The following is a 26,940-nucleotide window of genomic DNA, read 5'->3' on the forward strand; positions in this document are numbered from 1 at the left end:
GAGGAGGTGGGGCGGGGTTCCCAGCACTGGGGGTGCTGCCAGCGGATGATGCTCCAAGCAATAGTGGAGGTACAGTTGTCGGCCGGATGATGCTCCAAGTGACAGTGGGTGTACCAGTTGCATGGGGAAAGGGGAAGGAAAATGAATTGTTGGGGTCGGAGGGAACCAGCCTGTTCGCCAGTCGAATTGTCGATTCAAACGGCTCAATTTCGGTTCGATGGCTTCCCGGTCCAATTGGTTGGACTAGACTAGAACCGTGACCAATCGGCGATCGGACAGGTTGATTAGAGGTGTTTCTCCCCAAATAACAATTCATTAAACTTAAAAAGAGATGGATTAGTTATCAGCTACAAGAACCAAAGATCAGTAGATCCCTACTTGGATACACAAAAGAACCGAAGGGCTCTTTTCCCCCATCTTATTCATGAGATGTTATGCATTAATCTTTTGGTTAAGGAGCATGAAAGCATGAAAAATATGCTTTGATACACTAAAACCAACAACATTAATGTTATTCTAAGAAACATAAATTATGTCTTCAGTTCAATTGGGACATATTAATGGAGAATCTAGTTTCAAAATAGTCTCAGAATATGAATATGTCCGCAAATTATCCTACTGCACTCACAGATTTGAACTCTTGGTCTCCCTTGCGGGTGTATTTGCAAACCGCCACGAGCAACGAATCAAATTATCAGCTACTCTAGCTCCTGCCACCTCTTCTGGTGTCACTCCAGCAGAAATCTCTTCTAATTCTTCTTGTGTGAACTTTAATCTCAAGGAACCGATATTGTTATCAATATTTTTAATCTTGGTCGTTCCTACATGCATATGAAGTAAAGATCAATGTTATGCACTGTAATTTTCAACTACAAATATTCAGCAATAACTACATACAATATAACAAAGCAAATTTCTAGTTGAAATTTAGCAATTTAAGAAGAATGGAACATGGGGTCTAGTTTGTTCTATCACATGTATTTCATCAAGGGCCAATCCCAATCTGTAACTCCTAAATCAATTAGCAGCAAACACATATGATGATGGTAAATATTATGATATGTAAGACTGGAAATTTTTTACGCACCGGGTATAGGCACCACATAATCCCCTTGATGAAAAAGCCAAGCAAGGGCAAGTTGTGCAGGAGTGCATCTGTGCTTTTCTGCCAACATCTCTATTTTAGCATAGAGGAGCTTGTTCTTTTCAAAATTCTCACCTTGAAACCTAGGATTTGATCTCTGATGATAAAACAAAAGGTTTCTCGTTAGATCACTGTGATTATTCATGTAAGAAGAAAAGGGGAAGGTATCAAAATCACTAGGCCAAACATATTCCATCCCATACCAGAAAACTGTTTGCAGGCAAATTTTCCCCTGCAGCCTTGCCACCAAAAAACCCGCGGCCGAGAGGACTGTATGGAACTATCCCAATTCCAAGTTCCCTATAAAAATATATCCCAAGTGTAACCAAGTCCTCCATTAAGGATTAAGGATCTAATGCAAGAACTATAGAATGTTTTATGATAGAAAATCAATCGTTAAGGATAGGAAATACGAAACCTGCAAAGTGGGAGAATTTCTTCTTCAATTTCTCGAGTCCAAAGGGACCACTCCATTTCTATGGCAGTAATGGGATGAACTGCATGAGCCCTCCTTATTGTGTCTGAGCTAGCTTCACATAGCCCGATGTACTTAATCTTTCCCTCTTCAACCAACTTCTTAAGCTCCCCCATCTACCTTAATTTCAAAAAATATTTTCTTAAAGAAGGTATTAGTAAAATAATTTGAACTTCAATCAGCAAAAGGATAACTCCATTATGGAAACAGATTTGAAGAAAATTAAAAAATAGATTAGAAGAACGAAAATTGTAACACTTAACAGTTTCCTCGATAGGTATTGAAGTGTCAATTCGGTGTTGATAGTAGAGATCAATGTATCCCACATCGAGATGTTTAAGAGTAGCCTCACAACAGGAGCGGACATACTCAGGGGTACCATTCACTACCATATGAGTAGGTTCAGCTCTAACAAGACCAAATTTGGTGGCTAACTGGATCTTTTCTCGAGGTAGCTCCTTCAATACCTGTAACATTTTATTTTGGCACTCAAAATAATTTACAAGAAAACCAAAACAAAGTTGAATTACTTGCTTAAGCATTATAATTTTCATTCCCTAACCATCAGATTCTCAAGCAGCATTCCGAACTTTTTTCCCTATTCCATTACATATTGGCTCTGTTCATTATAGAGAACTACATTCAGGAGATGATTCAAGAAACAATCAAGACACCATTGTGCTTGCAGACACAGATGTTGATCATCAATGCTGATAATGAGTAACGTATGATATAATTATCAAAAATAAAAGAGACTGATGCCCTACTCTAAATTTGGTGCCTAGCTTTTCCTGTCCATCTCGTATTACATAGATTGATAACATAATAGATTGACATCAAAATCATAATCATTATCATACAAGCCAGTTCCAATAGCATCATCCGCCTTTATGAGGTTTTTCTTCAGCACTCAATCAAAAGCAACCTAAGTTATATAACCAACAGAGCATCCAGTGGTAAAATACCAGACAGTTAACATTCATTTCAGGCCTCATCTAGAGGTAGATGAACCAATTTGAACAACATCCCTTTCTAGAACCCAGTAGAATAATCATAAATTAGATCCTATTTACAATTTCTGCAAATTGTTAAATCCTATACTCCTAATTCTTGCCTGACTTATGCAACCAAAGAGCCCAACACTAATGTTCATTACAACATAACCAAATCAGAAAATCCCTTTTAGGCTACCCATAAATTAAATTGAATTAGACAGTCCTTGATGAAACCAAGTGAAAATGCAGTACCTTTCCAACCAAAAGCTCAGCATTGGGTCCGTAAAAGTCTGATGTATCAAGAAATGTGATTCCTTTGCTGAATGCATACTTGATGATTGAAACAGCGAGTTCTTCAGAGACAGGGTTGTCGTAGACTCCAAACAATCCTGCACAACCAAATCCCAGCTTCGAGACCTGTAACACAAAAGATACTAGAATGAGTCAGTACAATGTCTACAACAATTTGAGCCCGTTTGGACAAATCCTTCCTGCATTGAGTTTCTTCTCTATTTCCGGCTTAAGTGGGGGCTTGCAATTCAACAAAAGTTACTTCTATTCTACTCATTTATTATCAAATCAACCAGTTTCAGCAGGAACCATGTCTTCATTCACAACTTACTACCAACCAACCTGCAATACCTGACTTGAAACAACTTTGTTCTCATAATAAGAGCATATTTTTGTGATTCCCGTCAGATTCTACAAATTTCAGAATCTATAGAAGTTTTGTTTAAAGTTTCTCCGAATTCCGGATGCTCAACATCAGTACAGAAAAGAAATCAACCCATAGATAACCAGTTGAAAAATGGCCATAAATAAATCAAATATCTCAAGTACCATTGGACTTGTATACATGACAAATGCACAGACACACTTAAATTACAACCCTCACATCCTAATAGCTACTTATCTAAGATGAATCATGGAGAATGCATCAGAGCTTCTTTGAATCCTTTTTTGAGAAAGTATTTGGAAGACTTGGCTCCATTTAGTGACTACTAGCTGATGCTGATCAAATGAATATACAATGGAGGAAATGAAATGGGTTGCACCTCAAGTCTCTGATTTCCCCAGTTTTAAGGATATGGAACTTTCAGTATGAAGAATTCTAAAAATCAACAAACAAAACCTAGATGATGTAAATGAAATGAGCAGAGGTACTGAAGGAATGAAAATGGGGTGTACCTCTAGTCCCTGGTTTCCTAGTTTGACTCGTGGAACTTGAATCTGAACCATATGCTCCTCACCCATTTTTGTCTTCCTTAACCTTATCTCAGGATTCAGAAGGGACTTCTCTGTGTAGAGAGGCTAGTACAGCAACTAGATTATATAGAACATCAGTGGCATCTGCTCCTCTGTAGTGGAGTTTCACTGAAGAGGAGCATAGGCTACTTCAAATTAAAAATGACCCACGAGTCTTGTTTTCTTCTATATTATACTCTCTCCACCGCCTTATATATGCACTGTATACACACTTCTATATATTATTTGACATTCAAAAAATAAAAAAATAAAAAAATTAATTAATTCTCACTGATATTTGGGTCGTTTCGACATTTGAGCCACGTGCCTAAAGCTTATGCATTCTATTAATAATTATTACAATTATATATTTTAAACCGTCGGATGCATCACAGATATAGAGTAGCTCACGCATAGAAAACATTTTTAGTTTAAAAAATATTTTTTTAAAAAAAGTTAGGTATGTCACAAAATTTAAAAAATACTTTCAAAAATCTAAAAAATCATTTATAATATTGAAAAATCACTTAAAATGTTTCTTATAAAAAAAATACTTGATAAGTGATTCTTATAAAAATATTTCTTGAGAAAACACTTTGATTAAAAATACTTTGAATAAAAACACTTTAAGCGTATTCTAATTTTTTGTTTTTTTTAGCCTTTTTAGAAAGAAAATCTTATTTTAATACCTTCTCATTAATCACATACTCTTGGTCTATCATATTAGTCATCAAGTTATATGTGGGTGACATTCAATAATTCTTGTGTGAACTCTTTGTTTTTTAAATAATAGAATTGTGCTATACTTGTATGGTTTGAAACCGCATGAGTTTGACCGTGTTTTTAATAGAAGTATTTTCTCTGAAAATATTTTTAAGAGAATCACTTATTAATGTTTCTTTAGAAAATGTTATAAGTGATTTTTCATATTTTTAAAAGTGTTTCTTAAAATTTGTCAAACAATTAATTTTTTTCTCAACATTACTTTTTATATAAAAATTGTTTTCTAGAATCACAGTCAAATGATTAGGTGATTAGGTTTTGAGAACATATATAGTTCTTTTATCTCAATGATTAAATATAATATAAAATTTTAAAATTATAAATAATTACTACTAATGCTGAAATTTTGTTTTAAAGTGATGTACTTGCATCGATTTAATTACCTTTAATAAGTTTAATTCAAATATAAAAAACTAGAATTGATAAAGAAATATATAAAACTAAAAAAGGATAGATATTCTTTCAATATTTATAAATATAATAAAAACAATATTTTAAATTGAAATAAATTATGTCTATTATATTATTGTTTGTTTTCCTTTTATTACAAATTTTTGTCTTAATTTTTCATCTCAATATTTTTTTATGTGTTATTTTGCATTGTCGTTTTCTGTTCTGATTCATAATTTCAGTCATCTCCTCTGAAGTTGAATCAATAATGCTTTAGTTTGCATCTCTTTTAGTTGTTTCACTTTCATTTAAGGATAACAGCAAGTTTAGGATCAAACCCAACACCCCTCGTTTACTTCCAAGTGTGGAGTTGTATAGGAGATCTTTAGTCATTTTATACAATAACGAATTTTAGCTATACAAACATAGCTATACAACACCCCTCGTTCTGATTCACAATTTCAGTCATCTTCTCTGAAGTTGAATCAATAATGCTTTAGTTTGCATCTCTTTTAGTTTTTTCACTTTCATCTAAGGATAACAACAAGTTCAGGATCAAACCCAACACCCCTCGTTTACTTCCAAGTGTGGAATTGTATAGGAGATCTTTAGTCATTTTATACAATAACGAATTTTAGCTATACAAACACAGTGTAACAATGAGAAACCCTCCACCCTGGCCTAATTCTATTCTTTGTTCTTTGTTCTCTAATAAAATAATGGTTATTTATGAATGAGAATACCTAACTAAATATTTTCCCTGTTATCATGGAAGGGACCTAAAGATTGCAGAAGCTAGCCCACAAACATTGTGATCTCTTCATTCAAACATTAATCAATACAAAGTAGAGAGGAAAGAAAATTTATGCTCACATGGTTCTCAAACATTATTCCTAAGGTATGATATGGGCCATTGACAATACTTTGTCAGTGTATGTTTAATGCTTGCTGTTTTGCAACTATATTTGAATGGATATTGACCCTCTTATTGACCTGACCCTTGTGGATCTAGGTGCCTCCTAATGACATTTTGAAGGTATTGTTAGTGTTAGGTGCAAGATATGTTGTTTTTGTTAAAAAAGTAAAATTGATCTTTGTATAATGCTTGAATAAAATGCTTATTTATATGCATAAGTTAAAAAATGGACTAATATTTTTCTTTAAGCTATCATGTATCATCCCATATATTTTCTTAGGATATGTAGTTAAATGTTCTAAAACAATAAGACAAGATACTTAGGTTCCACTTTTGATTGTGTTTGGCTTTCCGACCATTCCACTATACCCACTTGAAACTTCCATAGGAATTGAAGATAAGCGGAGACCCTAAAATGTAGTTTTAGTATTTGTTTTACATGGACCTTTAGATGTAAAAAATTTTACTTATGTCATTCTGCTAAACAAGGCGATGGGTGAATTTTGGCTACAAAGTGAAGCCATATTAGGTGTATTGCTTGCTTTGAGTGTACTTTGTACAAGGAATAGAAGGGTTGAAGTTGTTGAGAGCAAATATGATAGATTATTGGTTATTTCCTAACTTTTTCAAGGTAGAATAAGGCAAATTTAATTCTTTGAATTTTCTTGAAGTTTTCAAGAAATTTTAAGTCTTCAAGGAAAATTTTCAAAAGCTCTCCAAAGTTTCTTTGATATTTTTTTTTTATGTGCTTTGAACTAAAAAGAACCCTCTATTTATAGAATTAACATTAAAGGAAAAAAAAAATACTTTGTATTTTGATCGTGTAATTCGTGTATAACAATGATTAGGAGTGATTGTAAGTATAATTTCTTGTATTTATGGCTTGGAGTAATTATAAGAATTCTTGTTGTAATTAACAATGAATCATAAAACATGTACCTAGAATAGTTTTTTTCTCACTATGTATAAAACTTATGTGAATCATTCTTAACTATGTATAAAACTTATGTGACTCATTCTTAACTATATACAATGAGTATGTGACTGATTCTTAACTATATACAATGAGAAATTCTTCATATTTGTCTCTCTTTCTAACTATTTTTCACATGATATCAAAGAACTTGATATTGGTGACCCAAAATCAAAACACCTTGCTCCACAAACACAACATCTAGAGGTATGAGTTTATGGGGTGTGAGTGCTAGTTGGAAGTAAAAAAAATTGGTTTTTAAATTTGAGAAAGAAATGGTACCTAGATATTGGAAAATTAAAGGAAAACGAAATTCAAACGTAAAAACTGACTTAAATTCCTTTTCTCAGGCTCAACTCATCAACAAGGCTCTAAAAGGGTTTGCGACTTTAGGACTAGGCCAAGGGTTTACACCAAAAGGGTTCTAGTTGACATGGGCATTAATTGCCTCAACAAAAGATTAAGTCAATCTAATTGCTCATTTTTTAGTCTTTGCAATCAAATAATTTAAGTGGATTCCTCATGTCAAAAGGCTTGTGTTTGGTTTATGAGACCTATTGCGGTGAAACATAGGTATGAGGCCAAGGTTGCTTGACTTGTGGACTTCAAACTCAAAGCATCATAGCCTTTTCTCCCCATGATTATTTCTTTTCATCATTGCAACCAATAACCTAAATTAGCTCCCTTTCAACCATTCATAACTAAACCAATGGTGAATTGAATTAAAATATTAGGATTTCAGTTTCTTTCACCCCTTAGAGTAGAAAACACATAACTAAAATGGAAACACAGAATAAAAAATTCAAACATAAAACTAAAAAGAAAGATTTATTAAATTAAATTAAAACAGATTACAAAAATAAAAAGAAATACAAGAATGCAACTAGTCTACTCCTATTTCTAATAACAATTTAACTTATTTCTCTATTATCTCCATCTACTTGTTTATTTATAGTTCTTGTATTTACAAGCAAAAATTTCCCTCATTCCCTACTACTCCAAAGTTGTCCCTATTTAGTTGTGCATCCTGTCTATGTTGGTGATCTAAGTGTGTTAATGCAACCATTTGTCATGAGATGTCGACAAACTTTAAGGGCACTAATTGTTGTGTAGCCTTGACGAGTGCACAATGATCAAAAGATGTTGCACGAGTGTAAAGTGGGACAATCAAGGCAATGCATTAAGGTAGAAAGTTATTTGGGGTGCGCTTCATTGATGGAGGAAAGAAAGAGTGCACTTAAGAAGTGTGTAATCTGAGTAGAGTCCTTTAATGTACTATATGAAGTGCCAAGTGTTGATCAAATCCTTAAGCGCACAATCCAAACAATCCAAACTATCACTTAAAAGTGCAGAAATCTCAAGTGCACTTCTCTAAGTGTGCAATTTGGATTGATGCTCCCAAGGTGTGCTATCTACAATGGTCTTTACCTAGTGCACTATTAGGGGTTATGCTCAAAATGAAGTGTGCTATAAGTGATAGTGTTCCCCACTTAGGTACTCCCATTTTCGTCAATGATGAAGATGAGCCAAACATGCCTTAATTATGCAAAAATCTTACAAACACATCAAAACAAAATTTGTAAGGCATTAACAACAAATTGAAAAATTGAACTTGTTATGAGTGCCTTAAACAAATTTTTGTCTTAATTTTTCATCTTAATATTTTTTGATGCGTTATTTTGCCATGTTGTTTTCCATTCTGATTCACAATTTCAATCATCTCCTTTGAATTTGAATCAACAATGCTTCAGTCTGCATCTTTCTTGGTCATTTCACTTTCATCTAGGATAGCAGTAGGTTTAGGATCAAACCCAACACCCCTCATTTACTTCCAAGTGTGGAATTGTATAGGAGATCTTTAGTCATTTTATACAATAATGAATTTTAGCTATACAAACACAGTGTAGCAATGGGGAACCCACCACCCTGGCCTAGTTCTATTCTTTGTTCTTTGTTCTTTGTTCTCTAATAAAATAACAGTTATTTATGAATGAGAATACCTAACTAAATATTTTCCTTGTTATCATGGAAGGGACCTAAAGATTGCAGAAGCTAGCCCACAAACATTGTGATCTCTTCATTCAAACATTAATCAACACAAAGTAGAAAGGAAAGAAAATTTATGCTCACATGGTTCTCAGACATTATTCCTAAGGTATGATTTAGGCCATTGACAATACTTTGTCAGTGTATGTTTAATGCTTGCTGTTTTGCAACTATATTTGAATGGATATTTTTAGATGACCCTTTTATTGATCTGACCCTTGTGGATCTAGGTGCCTACGAATGACATTTTTGAAGGTATTGTTAGTGTTAGGTGCAAGATATGTTGTTTTTGTTAAAAATGTAAAATTCATCTTTGTATAATGCTTGAATAAAATGCTTACTTATATGCACAAGTTCAAAAATGGACTAATATTTTTCTTTAAGCTATCACTTATCATCCCATATATTTTCTTAGGATATGTAGTTAGATGTTCTGAAACAATAAGGCAACATACTTAGGTTCCACTTTTGATTGTGTGTTTGGCTTTCCGACCATTCCACTATACCCACTTGAAACTTCCACTGGAATTGAAGATGACCAGAGACCCTGATAATGTAGTTTTAGTATTTTTTTATAAGGACCTTTAGATGTAAAAAATTTTACTTATGCCATTCTACTAAACAAGGTGGTGGGTGAATTTTGGCTACAAAGTGAAGCCATATTAGGTGTATTGCTTGCTTTGAGTATACTTTGTACAAGGAATAGAAGGGTTGAAGTTGTTGACAGCAAATATGCTAGATTATTGATGATTTCTTGACTTTTTCAAGGTAGAATGAGGCAAATTTAATTCACATTTCGAATTGAATTAATCTCTTGTGAGGATTTGCACAACTAGTCACTAACTAATCAAATGTGAAATGGTATAAGAATACCACCTCTATAGATGAATAGATTGTGTGGATAATCCTATCAAATATATTTGTCTTCTCTGCTTCAAAGGATCTCCATTGAAGAAGTGCTTTGTACACAATACAAGCAAATTGCTTGTCTTCCATGAGACACTTTTTTAGTACATCATGGTTTTCTTGGTAATTAGGAACCAAAAAAAAAAATTGTACTTGACAATTTTTAGACATTTCAAACAAACAGTATCTTATTGGACTAACTCAATTTGTTGTGTTGATATTATGCCTCTACATGCCATAAGGACTAATGAACATGCTTCATTGTATGGTTATGATATATAAACTCTCTGATAATTGGTAAAGCTTGTTCAATTGCAATCCTTGTTGCTTCTTTCTCTTTGATAATTGTTGTATAGGCTTTTTATAGTTATACTTGCATTTCATGTAGAACATTTTGCAACTTGGAAATTTCTTGTCCTTTTGCTTCTTTAGCATCAATCTATATGAAAAATATTGTCTTTTCCTAACAAATTTTAGTGAGCCACATTCACCTAATTACAAACCCAACTTGAGGGTTTGTTTTTTATTTATTCTATTTTTTTCCTTATTTTTATTTCAAAATTTTAAATAAATTTAAAGAGCTTGTCTTGATTGATATGGAATTCATAACAAACTAGTTTAAACTTTGCTGTAAGTTTAGTGTGATTCATACTTCAATGAAACTTCTTCACGTTCCGGTGGAATTTTGAACAAACTTTGGGTTAGAGGCTTGTGGGTAGGAGAGAGCATGGGATAGGGTAGATGCTCAAAATGTATTATAATTAATAGCTAGGAGATGTGCTTGCCTATCTTGGTTTGACCGCGGGTCATATATTTTCAACCTAAATGAGGGTCTAAAAGAGCAAAAAAAGAAAAAAAGAAAAAGAATTTAACATTGACTAAATATAACATATATCAAAGTTATATTAATTTATGTTGTAAAAATATGTACTAATGAATCATCAATCAGATATTTGGATAGGCCTAGGAATCTTGGCCTTACCTAATCAGCTTAACAAGGTCACAAAATGCAACCTTGACATCCCAATTGGACACCCATGTGGTAAGGATGTGGATAAACTTAAATACTCTTGTGCACATAAATTTTATCAAATAAAGAGATTATGTGTAAAATTATAAATTTGATAATTTGAGGGGACAATATTCATTATCCCCTAATTCTTCTTACAAAGATAGAAACGCCCTTTTAAACAATTTTGTACTTAATTTAGATCAAAAGAGGTTTCAAACAATAAATCATGAATTCTTCCAATAAAAAGAAATCTTGAAGTCTAAATTTCTTTAAGAAATTTTCAAATATTCTTTTATTCTTTAAGAAATCTTTGAATTTTCTTGAAGTTTTCAAGAAATTTTAAGTCTTCAAGGAAAATTTTCAAGAGCTCTCCAAAGTTTCTTTGAATTTTTTTTATTTTTTTTTTATGTGCTTTGAATTAAGAGGAACCCTCTATTTGTAGAATTAATATTAAAGGAAAAAAAAAAACTACTTTGACTTTTGATCGTATAATTTGTGTACAACAATGATTAGGAGTGATTGTAGGTATAATTTCTTGTATTTATGGCTTGGAATAATTATAAGGATTCTTGTTGTAATTAGAAATTAATCATAGAACATATACCTAGAATAGTTTTTTCTCTCTATGTATAAAACTTATGTGACTGATTCTTAACTGTATACAATGAGAAATTCTTCATATTTGTCTCTCTTTCTTACTATTTTTCACATGATATCAAAGAACTCGATATTGGTGGCCCAAAATCAAAACACCTTGCTCCACAAACACAACATCATGAGTGAAATAAAGACCATAGAGACATCAATTGATGTTCTTGAATCCCTTGTTTTGCACCATTCAAATCATTTAAGGATGATTCTAATCACTAAACCACTTTAAGGATACAACTATGGGCGATAAAGTTGTGTTATGCATATCAGTCTTGGTGTAAAAAACAAGATTGGATTTGTAAATGGATCCATTAAGGCTCTAGCATTTGCAAATCCAAAATTCCACAAATGGCAACAATATAATGATATGGTCTTGTCATGGATTCTAAACGTAATTCATCTTGAAACGAAAACAATAGAGACATCAATTGATGTTTCTAAAACACCATGTTTTGTACCACTCAAATCATCCGGGGATGGTTTTAAACTTTAAACCACTTCAAGGATACAACTATTAGGTGACGGAATTGTGCTATGCACATTAGTCTTAGCACAAAAAACAAGATTGGATTTGCAAATGGATCTATTAAGGCTCTAGCATCCACAAATTCGAAATTCCATATATGGCAATGATACAATGATATGGTCTTGTCATGGATCTTAAATGCAATTCATCCTGACATGAAAACTATAAAGACATCAATTGATGTTTCAGAACCCCTTATTTTGGACCACTCAGATCATTCGAGGATGGTTATAATCTTTAAGCCACTTTAATGATACAACTATGAGCGATGGAGTTGTGCTATGCATATCAATCTTAGCACAAAAAACAAGATTAGATTTGTAAATGAATCCATTAAGGCTCTAGCATCTACAAATCCAAAATTCCATATATGGTAACGATACAATGATATGTTCTTGTCATAGATAATAAACACAATTCATCTTGCTATAGCAAAGTACTGTCATCTATGCTTCAACAATAGCCAAAGTTTTGGAAGATCTCAAAGAGAGGTTTTCATAAGAAGACAATTCTAAAATTTTTCAAATTTGACAAGAAATGACAATCATCGATAATGACAGCAATCTGTCCTTATTTACTACATTAAAATGACTCTTTAGGATGAATTGGCTTCATACCATAAGCCTCTATGCTACAATTGTAGAGGATTGAAAGCCCTTGCTAAATGAGAAGAAAATGAAAGAGTTATATAACTTCTTATTGGACTAAATGAATCATATGCAACCATCCCTGAATCAATCTTGGTGATGAGACCTTTACAAGATACTCGCAAGATTCATGCTCTTATGCTCCAACAAGAACAATAGACTGATATAACTATCAAATGTGAAACAAATGTTGACCACCATGCAATGTAATCCTCTCATGTATTCCAAATGAATTGACTTCCCATGGCACAAGAAAATGGGACTTCGAGAAGGTAACTTAAGTGTAGCCATTGTGACTAAGATGACCGCTTAATTAACAATCGTTTCTATTTGCAGGGATTCCTAGTAGACGACAAATTGTATGGAAATAAAGTGAAGCTAATAGGGAAGAGGCTTCCTATTCACAATATTCAAACCAACACCATTAAACCACCTAGAGGACCAACTATGGAAATGACAACATTCACCACCGAGAAATATAATCAACTCATGGCCTTACTTCGTAAAGAAAATGGTAATGATTAGGTCTTTACAAATGTTAAGTTGCACTTACACCCACTTGTAATACTACTCAACATGATCTATTTTCAACATTATATTGGACTTGGATGACAATGAGATAGATCATATATCCAAATCCCCACCAACACATGGTAAATTAAACACTTATATTGGTTTTTTTTTATTTACCTGACAATGGAAAAACGAAGATTAAGTCAACATGATCTATCAAACTATTTTCTGATTTGATTCTTGATAAGATATTACATGTTCCAAAATTTTGAGTTGACTTGTTATCAATTAGCAAACTTACTGAAGCATTGAGATATAATTTAATATTTTATCCTAATTTTTATGTGGTATAGGACATGATTACAAAGAAGACAATTGGCCTAGTTAAGCAATATAATGGGTTGTACTATCTCAAACCTAGCTAGAATTCACACCTTGTACACAATGTTAATTGCACCTCTAAGGCATCTTTCATCCGCTCCTCTTCAAAAATTATCAAAGAACATTCCAAAAATGCTTTTTGATTCTCAACATGTTTGTGGTATTTGTCCCTTTGCCAAACAAGTGTGTTTATCTTTTTCTTATTGTTCTATTTCACCAGTTGAACTTTTTGATTTAATTCATCATGATATTTGAGGACTTCACAGAGTTAATTCTCATATTGGAGCAAGATATTTCTTACCATTGTAGATGGTTCTTCTAATTTTACATGGATTCATCTTATGAGTTCTAAATTTGAGACACAATCTTAGTTGAAATATTTTTTTTTTCTTGGGTTAAAACTCAATCTACTGTGAGATTAAATTCATTATGACAATAGGAATGAACTCACATCCATGCGTTCATTTTTTTAATGATTATAACACATTTTTTCAGCATTCTTGTACTAGCACACCTCAAAAAAATGGGGTAGTGAAGTGAAAACACCATCATCTCTGGAATGTTGTCATGCACTTCGATTTCAACTTCAAGCGAAAACACTCCATTAATGTTGAAGTCCACCCACTCTTCTCTATTCAACAACTATAGTGGCCTTTTTCCTTTAAATAAATAGTAAGATAATATTTATATGAGAGGATAAAATTATAAGACTTATATGTGAGGATAATATTTCACTATCAAGCCACAGGCAGGGTCAAAACCAGCGTGACCAAATTTGGTGGCCAAATGGATCTTTTCTTGAGGTAACTCCTTTAATGCCTTCAAGATCCGATATCTATTAAAATTACAAACTACTTTTATGGAAGAAATCAAAAGAATTGATAACAAAACCACACAATGATCTGTTCAACATTTTGATAACAGAAATAGCAGTAGTTACTTGATTGTGTATCAGAGTATTTAATACATAGTTGAAATCACTTGCCTAAGCATGATAATTTTCAATCTCTATTTTATGATTCTGGAAGTGAAATTTATTTATTTATTCATTGTCTATTTATTTATTTTGTGGCTTCCTGTTTCTGTTCTTGCTCCAAGAAAGCATGTTGGAGAACAAATAATATTCAACATCAAGTTGTTGTTACCCAAAATTATATATATATATTTTTTTTCTTGATAGGAAACGACATAAGAATATATTGATAAAAAGAAGGAACAATTAGAAGGATGAGGAATCCTCCCAACAAAGAAAAACAAGACTACAAGTAATCAAATATAAGAAAGTACAAAAAGAGAAAAGTAGACACTCTAGTTACACGCCGCTAACCAATCGAGTTGTAATATGTTAAGAGGAATCCCCTTAAAAACCTTAGAACAAAAAGCCCAAAAAGAGGTAAGAAAACAAATAGAATCCCAAAGATGCTCAGAATTCCTTGCTTTGTCCTAAAAAATCCTTGCATTTCTTTCCCGCCACACCACCCACATTAACGCGATGCACGCGTTTTGCCATAAAACAATCCCTCTCTTGGAAGATCCAAAACCATTAAAATTACTAGATAACATGTCAGAGATGCTCCTTGGGGAAACCCAATCCATCTTTGCTGATTGAAATAATCTGTGCCACAACCCTATCGTCAAAGAGCAATGTAGGAAAAGGTGATCTACTGTTTCTCCATGCTTCATGCACAACTTACATATGTCAAGGCTAAGTGCTTTGTAGGGTCTTCTCAATTGTAGCAAGTCATTAGTATTAACCTTCTTATGAGCCACCAACCAGACAAAGGACTTGACTTTGAAAGGGACTTGAGCATTCCAGACAAACTTGGTAGGGAAAACTGGAGGCGACTCAGAATATTGGGATAAGGCTAGAAAGAAAGATTTGACTGTGAAAAGACCTGAAGGACATAAGGACCAAGATCTCTTATCTAGAAACGAAGGTGATATGTGTAGATGATCAAAAGACCGCATAAGGCCCTCTAAATCTTTTATCTCAGAATTAGAAAGATTTCGGCGAAAATTGAAATTCCAAGAGAAGGGGCGGGTATATCCAAGAATTGATGAAATAGGAGCATTTTTATCTGTGACTACGCTAAGTAATCTTGGATATTAGACACCCAAAGGTTGTTCCCCTCAACACAAGTCATCCCAGAACCGAATTCTATCCCCATTACCTACCACAAACCGAGTAAACTTGGAAAACTCTTGGTAGACTAGTGCAATGGCCTTCCAAGGACAACGATGAGACCATCTAACTATGTTGTTGACATCCCAGCCATTGGAGTGTGATCCATAAATGCTTAAAATAACCTGATGCCACAGAGCTGAACACTCCCTAGGATATCTCCACAACCACTTCCCTAAAAGAGCGACATTCCTTATAAATATTTTTCCAAAACCCAATTCCCCTCTCGATTTCGGCTTACACACTACGTCCCAATTAACCAAATGGTCTCTTTTGCCTTCCCCTACGCCTGACCATAAAAAATTTCTTTGCATTCTCTCAATTTTTGCTGCCACAGAGGCGGGAATCTTAAACAAGGAAAGAAAGTAACATGGCATATGGGTGAGACAAGATTGAATGAGGGTTATTCTGCATCCAAAAGATAAATATGCCTTCTGCCACCCATCTAATCTCCTTGATATCCTCTCAATCACAGGATCCCAAAAGCCACTCGCCTTAGGATTCCCTCCCAGAGGAAGACCCAGGTAAAGTATAGGCCACCCAGAAGCCTTGCAGTCAAGCATCTCGGCCAACCTAGAAAGGTGATTCTGCTCAAGATTAATACCATAGATATTGCTTTTGTCAAGATTAACTTTCAAATCGGAAATATGCCCAAACACTAGCAAGACATTCTTAAGGGTCATCATATCCTCCTCCCGAGAGCTGGAAAAGAAAATGGTATCATCTGCAAATTGTAAGTGGGAAACCCTTGTTCTGTTCCTACCCACCCTGAAACCCTCCAAGACGTTTCTCTCCTCAGCTTTCAATAACATCCTACTCAATACATCTGCCACTATAGTGAACAAGAACGGTGATAAAGGGTCTCCTTGTCTTAAACCTCTAGATGCCTTAACCCACCCTTTCGCATTATCGTTCACCAGGACTGCAAAAGAAACCGAGGACAAGCAACCTCTCATCCATTTCCTCCATCTAAGACCAAACCCTTTCATCTCCAACACATGATCCAAAAAATCCTAACTCACATGATCATAGGCCTTTTCAAAGTCAATTTTGAATACAACTCCTTCCTCCCCTGATCTTCTTTTCTCATCCACTATCTCATTGGCTATGAGAACTGCATCCAAAATTTGTCTCCCTTGAACGAAGGCTCCTTGAGTAGAATGGATGGTCTCGTGAAGTACCCCTCTTATGCGCCCTGCTAACACTTTGGCTATTATCTTGTAAAGACTAGTGATCAAGCTAATAGGTCTAAAGTCTGAGATTCTCCTTGACATGTTTTTTTTGGGTAACAGAACTATAAAGGAAGCATTGGTGCTTTGATTAATAATTCCGCTCCTATGAAATTCTGCAAACACTTTCACTAGATCCTCCTTTATCACTTCCCAACAATCTTGAAACACTGCAATGGTAAAGCCATCTGGCCCCGGAGCCTTATCCCTGTCCATCTGAAAAATAGCCTTAAAAATCTCTTCTTCAGTAAAGGGGGATTCCAACCTAAACGCACTCTCACCAGATATAGGGGACCAATCTAAGCCTTCCACTCTCCAAGGCTCTCCAGAAGGACTCGTGTAGAGCTTTTCGAAATACCTTAAAATCTCCTCTTTTATGCTCTCTGAATTATTCATCATTAGGCCATTTTCATTCTCCAACTCCTTAATAAATTTCCTATTTCGCCTGCCATTGGCCACCTTATGAAAAAATTTTGAGTTACAATCCCCTTCTTTTACCCATTTCACCCTAGCTTTTTGTCTCTAATGTATTTCTTCCCTCAAAATCAACTCCTCTAGCTCCCCTTTTCTTAAAGCTCTTTGGGCTAAAAGTTCATGGGATAGGCCCCCTTCTTGCTCCAAGGAATCAAAGTTAACTAAATCAGATAAGATATCTTTTTTCCTTTTACTTAGCTCTCCAAAAGAAGCCTTATTCCACTCTTTCAATTTGGCTTTAACGAACTGTAATTTCCTCATGAACTTGTGCCCTTCCCACCCATTTCCTTGAAACTCCCTCCACCATCTTCCAAAACTCTCCTTAAAACTAGGATGTTGCAACCACATATTTTCAAACCTGAACGGCGTTGGACCCCACTTGAACGGATTAGTTTCCAAGACAATCGGCCAATGATCCGATGTCCATCTTGGCAGTACTCCTTGAATACTTTGAGGATATGCTTGTTCCCACTCATTTGAGTACAGGAAACGATCTAATCTCTTGCAAACTGGATTCTCTTGCATGTTTGACCAAGTAAATGATGCACTCCTTAAAGGTAAATCTATCAATTCGCAATCTCTTATGAAATCATCAAAATCCTTCATGCTTGGGGTTAATCTAGAACCGCCCAATTTTTCTGAACTTCTCCTTATGACATTAAAGTCATCGCCCACACACCAACGCGGATAAGCAAGCCCAATAATGTCTGAAAGCTCCACCCAAAAATCCTTCCTGAGAGCTGAGTTGTTTGGGCCATAAACTGCAGATAGCCACAAAGATTCGCAACCGTCCAATGCGAACTTGATTGAGACCGAAACAGAACCTAACACTACCTCCTCCCTGCACAATTTTTTAGCGTCCCATATGATCAAAATCCCACCTGAAGCCCCACATGCCAGAAGGGCTGCCCAATCCTTATTTCTTGCTGTCCAAACACTACCCACGAATCTTCTATCACACTCCTCTTTTTTTGTTTCCTGAATCATCACTACATCCGGCTTTTCTGATCTCAGAAAATCCTTAACCACCCTTCTCTTTTTCTTTGAACCCAAACCCCTGGTATTCCAACTGATTATCTTCATGTGAAACTCTGTGACCCTAATCTCCGAACCAAAACCAATTAGTCTCACAATCCTGTGGAGCATCTACTCTTCCTCCTGGAATATACCTTGATATCCAGAGTCTTTAAAACCTCACGTACTTTTGCCATTTTCCTAGGGGACGGTCCTTCTATTTGGAACTCGCCCGAAGGAGAGCCCGCAATACCTCCCAAGTTAACTGTAACCTTACTGGACTCCTTGAAAGGTGATCTTAAATTAGCTGAGAGAGAATTGACACTCTCAGACATCTGGTAAGGACAAGCAGGCTGGATCACCTCCGTTTCCATTTCTAAATTAGGGATATCAACAGGAATTTGACCTTCATCGTTGACTTTTTTGAAAAAAAATTCAGAGTTTACTCGGTTTTCCATGGGTGCCAGAGATTGAGAAGATGAGTCGGGAAACATGGGGTTAGAGGGACTCAGAATGTGGACGGGAGGATTCAAGAGGGATTTAGTGAAGCCACTAGAAGGGGGTATATATGGATGGGTGGAATTAAAAAGTGAAGGCGTTACCTCCAGAATTTCCGCAACCATCGAATCACAGTTCCCCATCAAGCTAGGCCATTTACCTCTAGTTTCTGGCGAAGAAGGCTTAACCATGACTACTGAGTCACGAGAATCAAACCCCACTTGGCCCAAAAAACCTTTCATATCTTCGTTGGATGAAAAAATGTTCAGATCCGCTTCCTTTCTCGGCAACGAGTCCCTTTCCCCTAAACTCTTCTTGCGAAGCCTTGGAAAACACGGAGAAAAGAGAGGGCTTGCATTTAATCCTCTGTTCGCCTGAGATTCGGCGCCTAAATCGTCTGTCTTTGGGTCCTCTTCGCTGTCCACCTTGATTTTTCCGCGCGAAATGGGCTCGCTACTGCACCGGATACCTTGTCGGTGCTCTGAGCTTGGGGGAAAGAAGGTTGACCACAGCTTCCTTGAACCGTACAACAGCTTCTTCTCCGCTAACCTGCTCGACTGAAACTCGAGGAGTCTAGGAGATGATTTCCCCTTTTCAATTGCAGAAGATGAGTCTTCTTCTTCCTTGCGTGACGACGCCACAGTCACAACTGGGGTAACCTCTTCTGGGCTTAGGCCTAAGCCCAACGGGCCTTTAATCTTGCAGCCCATTACAGCTGTACTTGGATCAGTCTTTGCCAATGACTGGGCCTTCCTCTCGCGGGCCCGACAGCCCACATTGGCAATAGCCTCATCTTCTCCGGCCCAATCTCCTCCTGCTTTTCCAATCCCGTCCATGCCATCTGTTGATTTCAAACGAGACTGCGACGGGAGCTGGCAGCCCTTACCCCTTTCTCCCTCCTTCCTATGTCTGTTATCTTCCCCGACACGGTACCTTCCCTCCGTCGTTGATCTGCCGCACTCCCCTCGTCTTCCTCCACCTGTCCCCGTGTGAGAAGCGACAGCCACCCGAGTTGACTCACCCTTTTCGCTACCTCTCCGTCTTTCTTCGTCTCCGACCACTACGACGACGACTGTGAACACCCAATCCCCATCAGTCACCTCTAACATAGCTAGAAGGATTGCCCTATCCTTCATTACGATCTTTAACCTCGCCCTGCTGAGATCGAATAACTTTAGCGTACGCCAATCGATTTCATTTACAGACCCCCATTGCTCCACAATCTTCTTCAGGTGAACCTTCGACCATAGGTGAAATGGCAACCCCCTTCATTCGATCCATCCTTCTCTAAATTTCCCATCTATTTCCGCATTTTCCTTCGGCGACCATCTTCGCAACTGAATAATGCTCCTTTCCCCAACCCTTAACTTCCTCAAATCATGGAGAAATATTGGCTTCCTCGGTTGTTTCAACGAAAAATACACCCTTTCCAGCTGAAATGGGTACGATCGTTACAACGCCATTCTTCCCTAAGCTTCTTGCCACCAATTTTCCAACCTCAGCCCAATTCTCCCTGTCAAACTTGCTTTCACATACCACAGCTCGCGCCCACCTCCCCACTGGAACTAGACCACCTCCTCGTGGTCCTTCGTCACTAACTATCTTCGCATAGGATCTGTGCATCGAGTCCACTTTGTTGTGAGGCCAGCTTTTCCCTCTTATATTCCTTCCTTTTTCTACTGCATTCGGATAGGGGACCACCAGCATTGTAGCTAACGCTTTTTTGATACTCTCCCAACCTCTGCCCTTGTCGCCCTTAGGAATGATCAGAACGGAAGGTTTTCTGTTGGTAGCAAACTCCGAGATCCTTATGAACCTTCCATGGTTGTTGAAGACAACTTCCAACAGATGAGCCCTGCATTTTCCCCTGAATTTTTTGTTGAAACCCATATGACTCTTCAATGCTAAGGCTTTCGTCAAGTATTCAACCAACCACCCAATTGCTTCCTTTTCAAAACCTAATGCAAAAACAGAGCCTCTACTTATCTCTGTCATCGAACACCATTCACCTCCTTGCTCGCCTTCCAACCTAATCAAGAAGGTCTTCCTCTCAATCAAGACCTTCACCGTCTTCCTCTCAACCATTCTCATGCTCTTAGAACTAATTATCGTTTATGTTTGACACATTCTAAATCCCTCTCACACGCAGGAATCCAATTTACAGGAGCTCTCTCCTCAGCAACTAATCCACTGTAGGTTGCTAAATTTTTCTCTAGCCTTTGTTACCCAAAACTATGAATTGCAAATTTTTGTATCAGATCTGTGAATTCTACTTCCAAATAGTAAATCACGAGAAAGAGCTACAATAACCTTAACACATGCTATAATTCATGTTTTATGGATATATATAGGCATGCGAAAACATTAAGGCTATATTTGGTTCCCATAAAATCTAAGAAACTTGCAAGGGCAAGAAAATTTAAAAGAAAAGTAGAAGGAAAAATAAAAATGAAAAAAAATCAATAAATTATTTTTATTTGTTACTTAAAACTAATTTCACTTATTTTAACTCATCCATATAAAGATCAAATAATTTAAAAATACATAAGTTTAATTTTAATTATATTAAATTTTCTTTACTATTTTCCATGGGACAATCAAACATGAGAAAATCATTTTCCTTAACATTTTTTTTTCTTTCCTTAATACCTTTTAGGAGCCAGCACAACCTAAAGTATTGAATGATTATATCATGCAAACAAAACCAATAAGTATAAAGACATGAATATCATAGAGAATGCTCAAGGACATATTTTCTTTCTTTCAAAAATGATCTCCATCAGATTGTATAACCACATTTCCTGGCTTCTTTTCCCTGTTTCTTAACATCTAGGCTCTATTCATTATAGAGAACTATATTCAAGAGACAAATCAAGAAAAGACAGAAAACTACATTCAATAGAAAAATCAAAGAAAAGATAAGATACCATTGTGTTTCAAACAAAGATATGGATTTTTTTTTGATGGATTGGGAAGTAAGAATGTAAGTATAAATAGAAAATTACTAAAAGAAGCACAACTTGGTACAAAAGAAGTATAAAAGGCACACAAAGGCCAAATAAAGAACCTCTATCTACAACTGTCACAGGCCGAAACTATTCACAAACCTAACCAAGAAAAATCATCCACTTCCATTCTAAGATTGGACTATGAAAATATAGGGCATGTTTGAAAACTGTTCTTAGTACAGAAAATAGTTTTTTAATTGCAAAAACATGTTTTTTAAAATTTTAGATTAACAACTTTTTAAAAATTGTTTTGAAAACAAGGTGATTTTTTAGGACAGGAGCTTCTACATTGTACATAAGTGCACAATGCCTTCAAATAGAATAGGCCTAGAAAATTATTTTTATGGTTGAGTTTCAAAACAGAATTCTCTTCTTGAAAACAACGGAGAACTGTTTTTAAGAACTACCCTCAAAAACTGATTTTAAGAACTGTTTTAAAAGACATTGCCAAATGGGGCCTACAGTTTTGAGACGGATTTGAAGCTCCACATTGGCAAAGAGGTTATGCTGTTTCTATATTTCCAAATGGAAAAAAATGGGTCATCTTTCATATTTCCTTTCTCCTCTTACCCATAATGCAGTCATGCAATCCAAGTAACACCTAAGGATAAAAATATTGGTTTTCACAAAAATATCGGGAGTTGGATTTTACAGATATATCAAGATATAACAAGAAATATCAAGAAATATCGATGAAAATATAGACAAAAAATATTATTGGGACTGAAATTGATCAAAACTTCTAGAAAGATTGGGAAAACTCTAAAAAAAATGATAGAAAAAGCAATTATACACATATTGAGGTTATTTTGTTGAAGAAATTGATACATGATAACCACATCATATCAATCTCTCTCTCTCTCTCTCTCTCTCTCTCTCTCTCTCTCTCTCTCTCTCTTTCTCTCTCTCTACCTCAATCTCTCTCTCCTCATAAAATAGCCACATCTACTTTCCCAACAAAGCTTTATTAACCACCAAGGGCCTTCTAACACCCAAACCACCTTTAAACAATCTAACAAATGTGAATTTTCCTTTCAATTGACGCAACACCCCCTTGGAAATCTCTCTCAATCTTTTCAAGTCTATTTTTGCATCTTCATTTGGCTAAAAGAAGAATGGAATTAACTAGATCAAGAGATTAGACAGAGCATAATCCAGATGAGTAACTCTACCAAACTAAGAGAAATATGAACACTCTTGAATGCTTAGGAAAGTCTCTTCTTAAACCTCTGCTCTACAGGGAGTAAGGACTTAAAAAGCTCTCCCAAAGGCAGACCTAGATAATTAGTATATAGAACCCTACTCTAAAACCCAGCCTAAGAGCTAATCTTTCCACATTCTCCATCTTCCCATTAGAACAGTCTCACTTTTCTCCAACTTAATCCCGAGCCTTGTAAAGACCAACAAAATCTATCTCAGGATAACCACTGCTCACAGTTGGCCTTGTAGAAATTGGTTTCCCTCTTTAAATTTTGGAGTTAGCTTTTCTGATTCATGTCATATTAGACAAACAGTTGAATAAGATACCTAACTGACATTACCATAATGACACATCCTGACACAAATAACACCCTCCTCCTTTACCAGATGTGTCTTCAGTTCAAACAAATGGAGCCTAAATATTATGATCAATATCATAGTTTACTTGCTTTCCCCTAAACAGAACCTCCAAAGATAAATAGATTGTAGTGCCAGCGAAAGCTTTGATGCCAACAATGTTAGTTCAAGAACACAAAGATAAAACAATCACACATACGGTACACGAGGTTTTAACGTGGTTCGGCCAACCATGCCTACGTCCACGGATGAGAGAGAATAATTCCACTATACAATAGAGAATATTACAGAGGATAAAAACCAGATACAACTATTGGGTTCCCGAAACATCCCATGTTTCCCCACTCCTTGTATCCATACCTTACTACGAGCCCTCTCGCTCCACCAGGTACCTCCTGTTCTTCCTCACATCTCTATCCACCTCGTATAGTCTCTATAGGCCCATCTCCATCTCATAACTTTTTCCCCTCATGACCTAGAATATTTATAGAGATATTTCTAACAACCTTCCTTATTCTATAAGGAAGTCTAATATTACAATAATATATCAATCTATAAATATTCTATATAATATTCTTTACACAAAAAAGAATCTATACTAATTAGGAATTTGGGACACTTCCTAACAATCTCCACCTTGGACCAAATTCCATGAAGTTAATCTTCAATCTCTTCATGACACAAACCTTTTTGTATCATATCACCACGAGAGAGCAATTGACTCCACCTTCAGTGAAAATTCCTTTTGTTTTCATCTTGTGTGCTTTGTGATCTTTTACTCTTCCAGAAATCTTCAACCCAAGCTCTGATACCAATTGTAGTGCCAGCGAAAGCTTTGATGCCAACAATGTTAGTTCAAGAACACAAAAATAAAACAATCACACATACGGTACACGAGGTTTTAACGTGGTTCGGCCAACCATGCCTACGTCCACGGATGAGAGAGAATAATTCCACTATACAATAGAGAATATTACAGAGGATAAAAATCAGATACAACTATTGGGTTCCCGAAACATCCCATGTTTCCCCACTCCTTGTATCCATACCTTACTACGAGCCCTCTCGCTCCACCAGGTACCTCCCGTTCTTCCTCACATCTCTATCCACCTCGTATAGTCTCTATAGGCCCATCTCCATCTCATAACTTTTTCCCCTCATGACCTAGAATATTTATAGAGATATTTCCAACAACCTTCCTTATTCTATAAGGAAGTCTAATATTACAATAATATATCAATCTATAAATATTCTATATAATATTCTTTACACAAAAAAGAATCTATACTAATTAGGAATTTGGGACACTTCCTAACATAGAGAACAGTTCGGATTCAATTCAGGTTTTATCCAGAGGGACATAAACCAATTTAAAAAGTATCCATTCTATAACCCAATAAAACATTCATAAATTTGACCCATCTACAGAATTTCTAAAAAATATACTTACTAATGCAGAAAATACCTGAAAACCAATTCTCAGCACAACTTAAAGGAATCAGAAATTTGTTCCAGATTAGGACAAAATAATAATAATAATTGTTACAGGTTTTCATAGTTAGTCTAAAGATGTTAGTGGTGTCCTGATGAAACCATGAGAAATTGTAGTTACCTTCCCAATCAAGACTTCATTAGCCTGGGCTCCATAAGCATCTGCTGTATCAAAGAACGTGATTCCTTTACTGAATGCATGCTTGATAATTGCAATAGCAACATCGCCAGGGACAGGATTGTTGTAGCCTCCGGACAGTCCCCTACAACCAAACCCCAGCTTTGAGACCTATAAGAAAACGGATGTTTCACTTAAATGAATGAGAAATAAAAACCTCTCCATTTAGTTGGGAAGATTTATATAAAGATCTATTCTTCCGTGATCTCAATGATTATCTATAGGGAATTGATTACATGTTGATGACAATTTGAGGTCTATTAGTTTGCTTAACATTACAAGAACAGGAGCAGATTCTTGTGAGTTCTCTCAGTCTACAGTTATTGGAGTCTACAAGATTGTAGCTTGCCCAAAATTTCTTCAAATGTATGACCATAAGCATCAATACAGAAAAGAAAATTAACCAGTACTTAGCTTCTCAAATATGGCCATGAAGATTGGACCTCAATTTAAGACTCATATTGGTAGCACACAAGCATGCTTTTAATACATGGTCCAAAACCATGTTTTTGAGAAAATAGTACATAATATTGAAGCTAAAAGCCACCACATATTGGTGATGCTATGAGCATTGTATTGATCATCATTACTTACTTTTAAGGCGAAACCTAATATACCCAAATCATTTACTCACACATAAGCATTCACCCTATCCAGATCAACCCATTTCTGTTTTCACACCCACATGCATGACACTTCCTAAATCAACTCATTTCTGCTTTCATACCCACATTTAAGGATAAACCCATATTGCTAATCATGTAGTATCCATCATGCAAGATGCATTCAGATCAATGGTTTCTCTAATCTTAGCACTCTTTCCTGGTGAATGCCATCAGAAACACGTGGCTCCTTTTAGTTACTACTAGCAGAGGATAATCGAGAAATTGAAATGGGTTGCATCTCAAGCAGGTGACTTCCTTCCCAGTTTTACCCACAGTTGGAATATGAAGAATACTAAATTGAAAAACAAAATTTTAGATTTTGTTGAAGCAAACGAAATGGATAATGAAGGAAAGAAATGGGGTTTACCTCTAATCCCTGATTTCCCAGTTTCACTCTTGGAAGTAGGACCCCAACCATCTGCAGCTCAGCCATTTTCGCCTACCTAAAGAGTTCAGGTGAGCTTCTTTTTTCTGTAGAGGGTGATCAGTAGCTCAATAAAGTTATAGAGAATGCCAGTCAAATGGACTCGCTTAATTTATCAGTGCCTCATACGTGGAGCCGTATGATTTGACAGGTCTATCAACGTGCAGAAATCTCAAAACCATATTAGCTTGGGTTGAAAGTCCATGGGCCTGATTGAAATGTTTTTGAAAAACCGTTTATAAAAAACAGTTATGAAAACCGTTCTAAATTATTTTTAAAAAATAAGAATTTGTTTGTTCATGCAATTTAAAACCGATTTTCCGTTTCTAAAAACAAAAATTTTTTTTAAAAAATTTCTCACACTATTTAATCGATGTACTCTTTAAACAATTTTTAAAAATAAAATGAAATAGAGAACAGTTTTTAGAGAATAAGTAAAAGTTGTTTTTATGGGGTTTTTAAAAATAAATAAAAAAATTAAAAAAAAACCATAAGAAAACAAATAAAATTGAACATAATATCATTTCTTTTCTCTCTTTATAATGAAATACTGATACAAAAAATCTTCAAAAATCTTTTAAATTGCATATGTTTTTCTAAATCTATTTTAACTTTTC

At 35.5% G+C, this 26,940-nt stretch overlaps 1 protein-coding gene across 2 annotated transcripts; it reads right to left on the reverse strand.

Annotated features, from left to right (window-relative positions):
- Positions 1 to 386: 386 nt before the first annotated feature.
- On the reverse strand, positions 387 to 26,384 carry LOC100247019 (perakine reductase). 2 transcript variants are annotated; one of them, XM_010661583.3, is made up of 8 exons: positions 26,267 to 26,384; positions 25,178 to 25,345; positions 2,867 to 3,031; positions 1,883 to 2,086; positions 1,563 to 1,735; positions 1,348 to 1,444; positions 1,088 to 1,241; positions 387 to 821 (listed from the first exon to the last, which is right to left on the reverse strand). In XM_010661583.3, exons 1-8 carry the CDS (start codon positions 26,330 to 26,332, stop codon positions 625 to 627), a joined length of 1,224 nt encoding a protein of 407 aa, XP_010659885.1. In that variant the 5' UTR covers positions 26,333 to 26,384; the 3' UTR covers positions 387 to 624. The 2 variants fall into 2 exon arrangements, with proteins under 2 accessions (XP_010659885.1, XP_059598897.1); XM_059742914.1 differs by lacking the exon at positions 387 to 821 and having other exon boundaries at positions 1,126 to 1,239.
- Positions 26,385 to 26,940: the final 556 nt, after the last annotated feature.

The sequence above is a fragment of the Vitis vinifera genome, chromosome 14, assembly GCF_030704535.1.
Source record: "Vitis vinifera cultivar Pinot Noir 40024 chromosome 14, ASM3070453v1".
In the NCBI taxonomy this organism is placed as follows: domain Eukaryota; kingdom Viridiplantae; phylum Streptophyta; class Magnoliopsida; order Vitales; family Vitaceae; genus Vitis; species Vitis vinifera.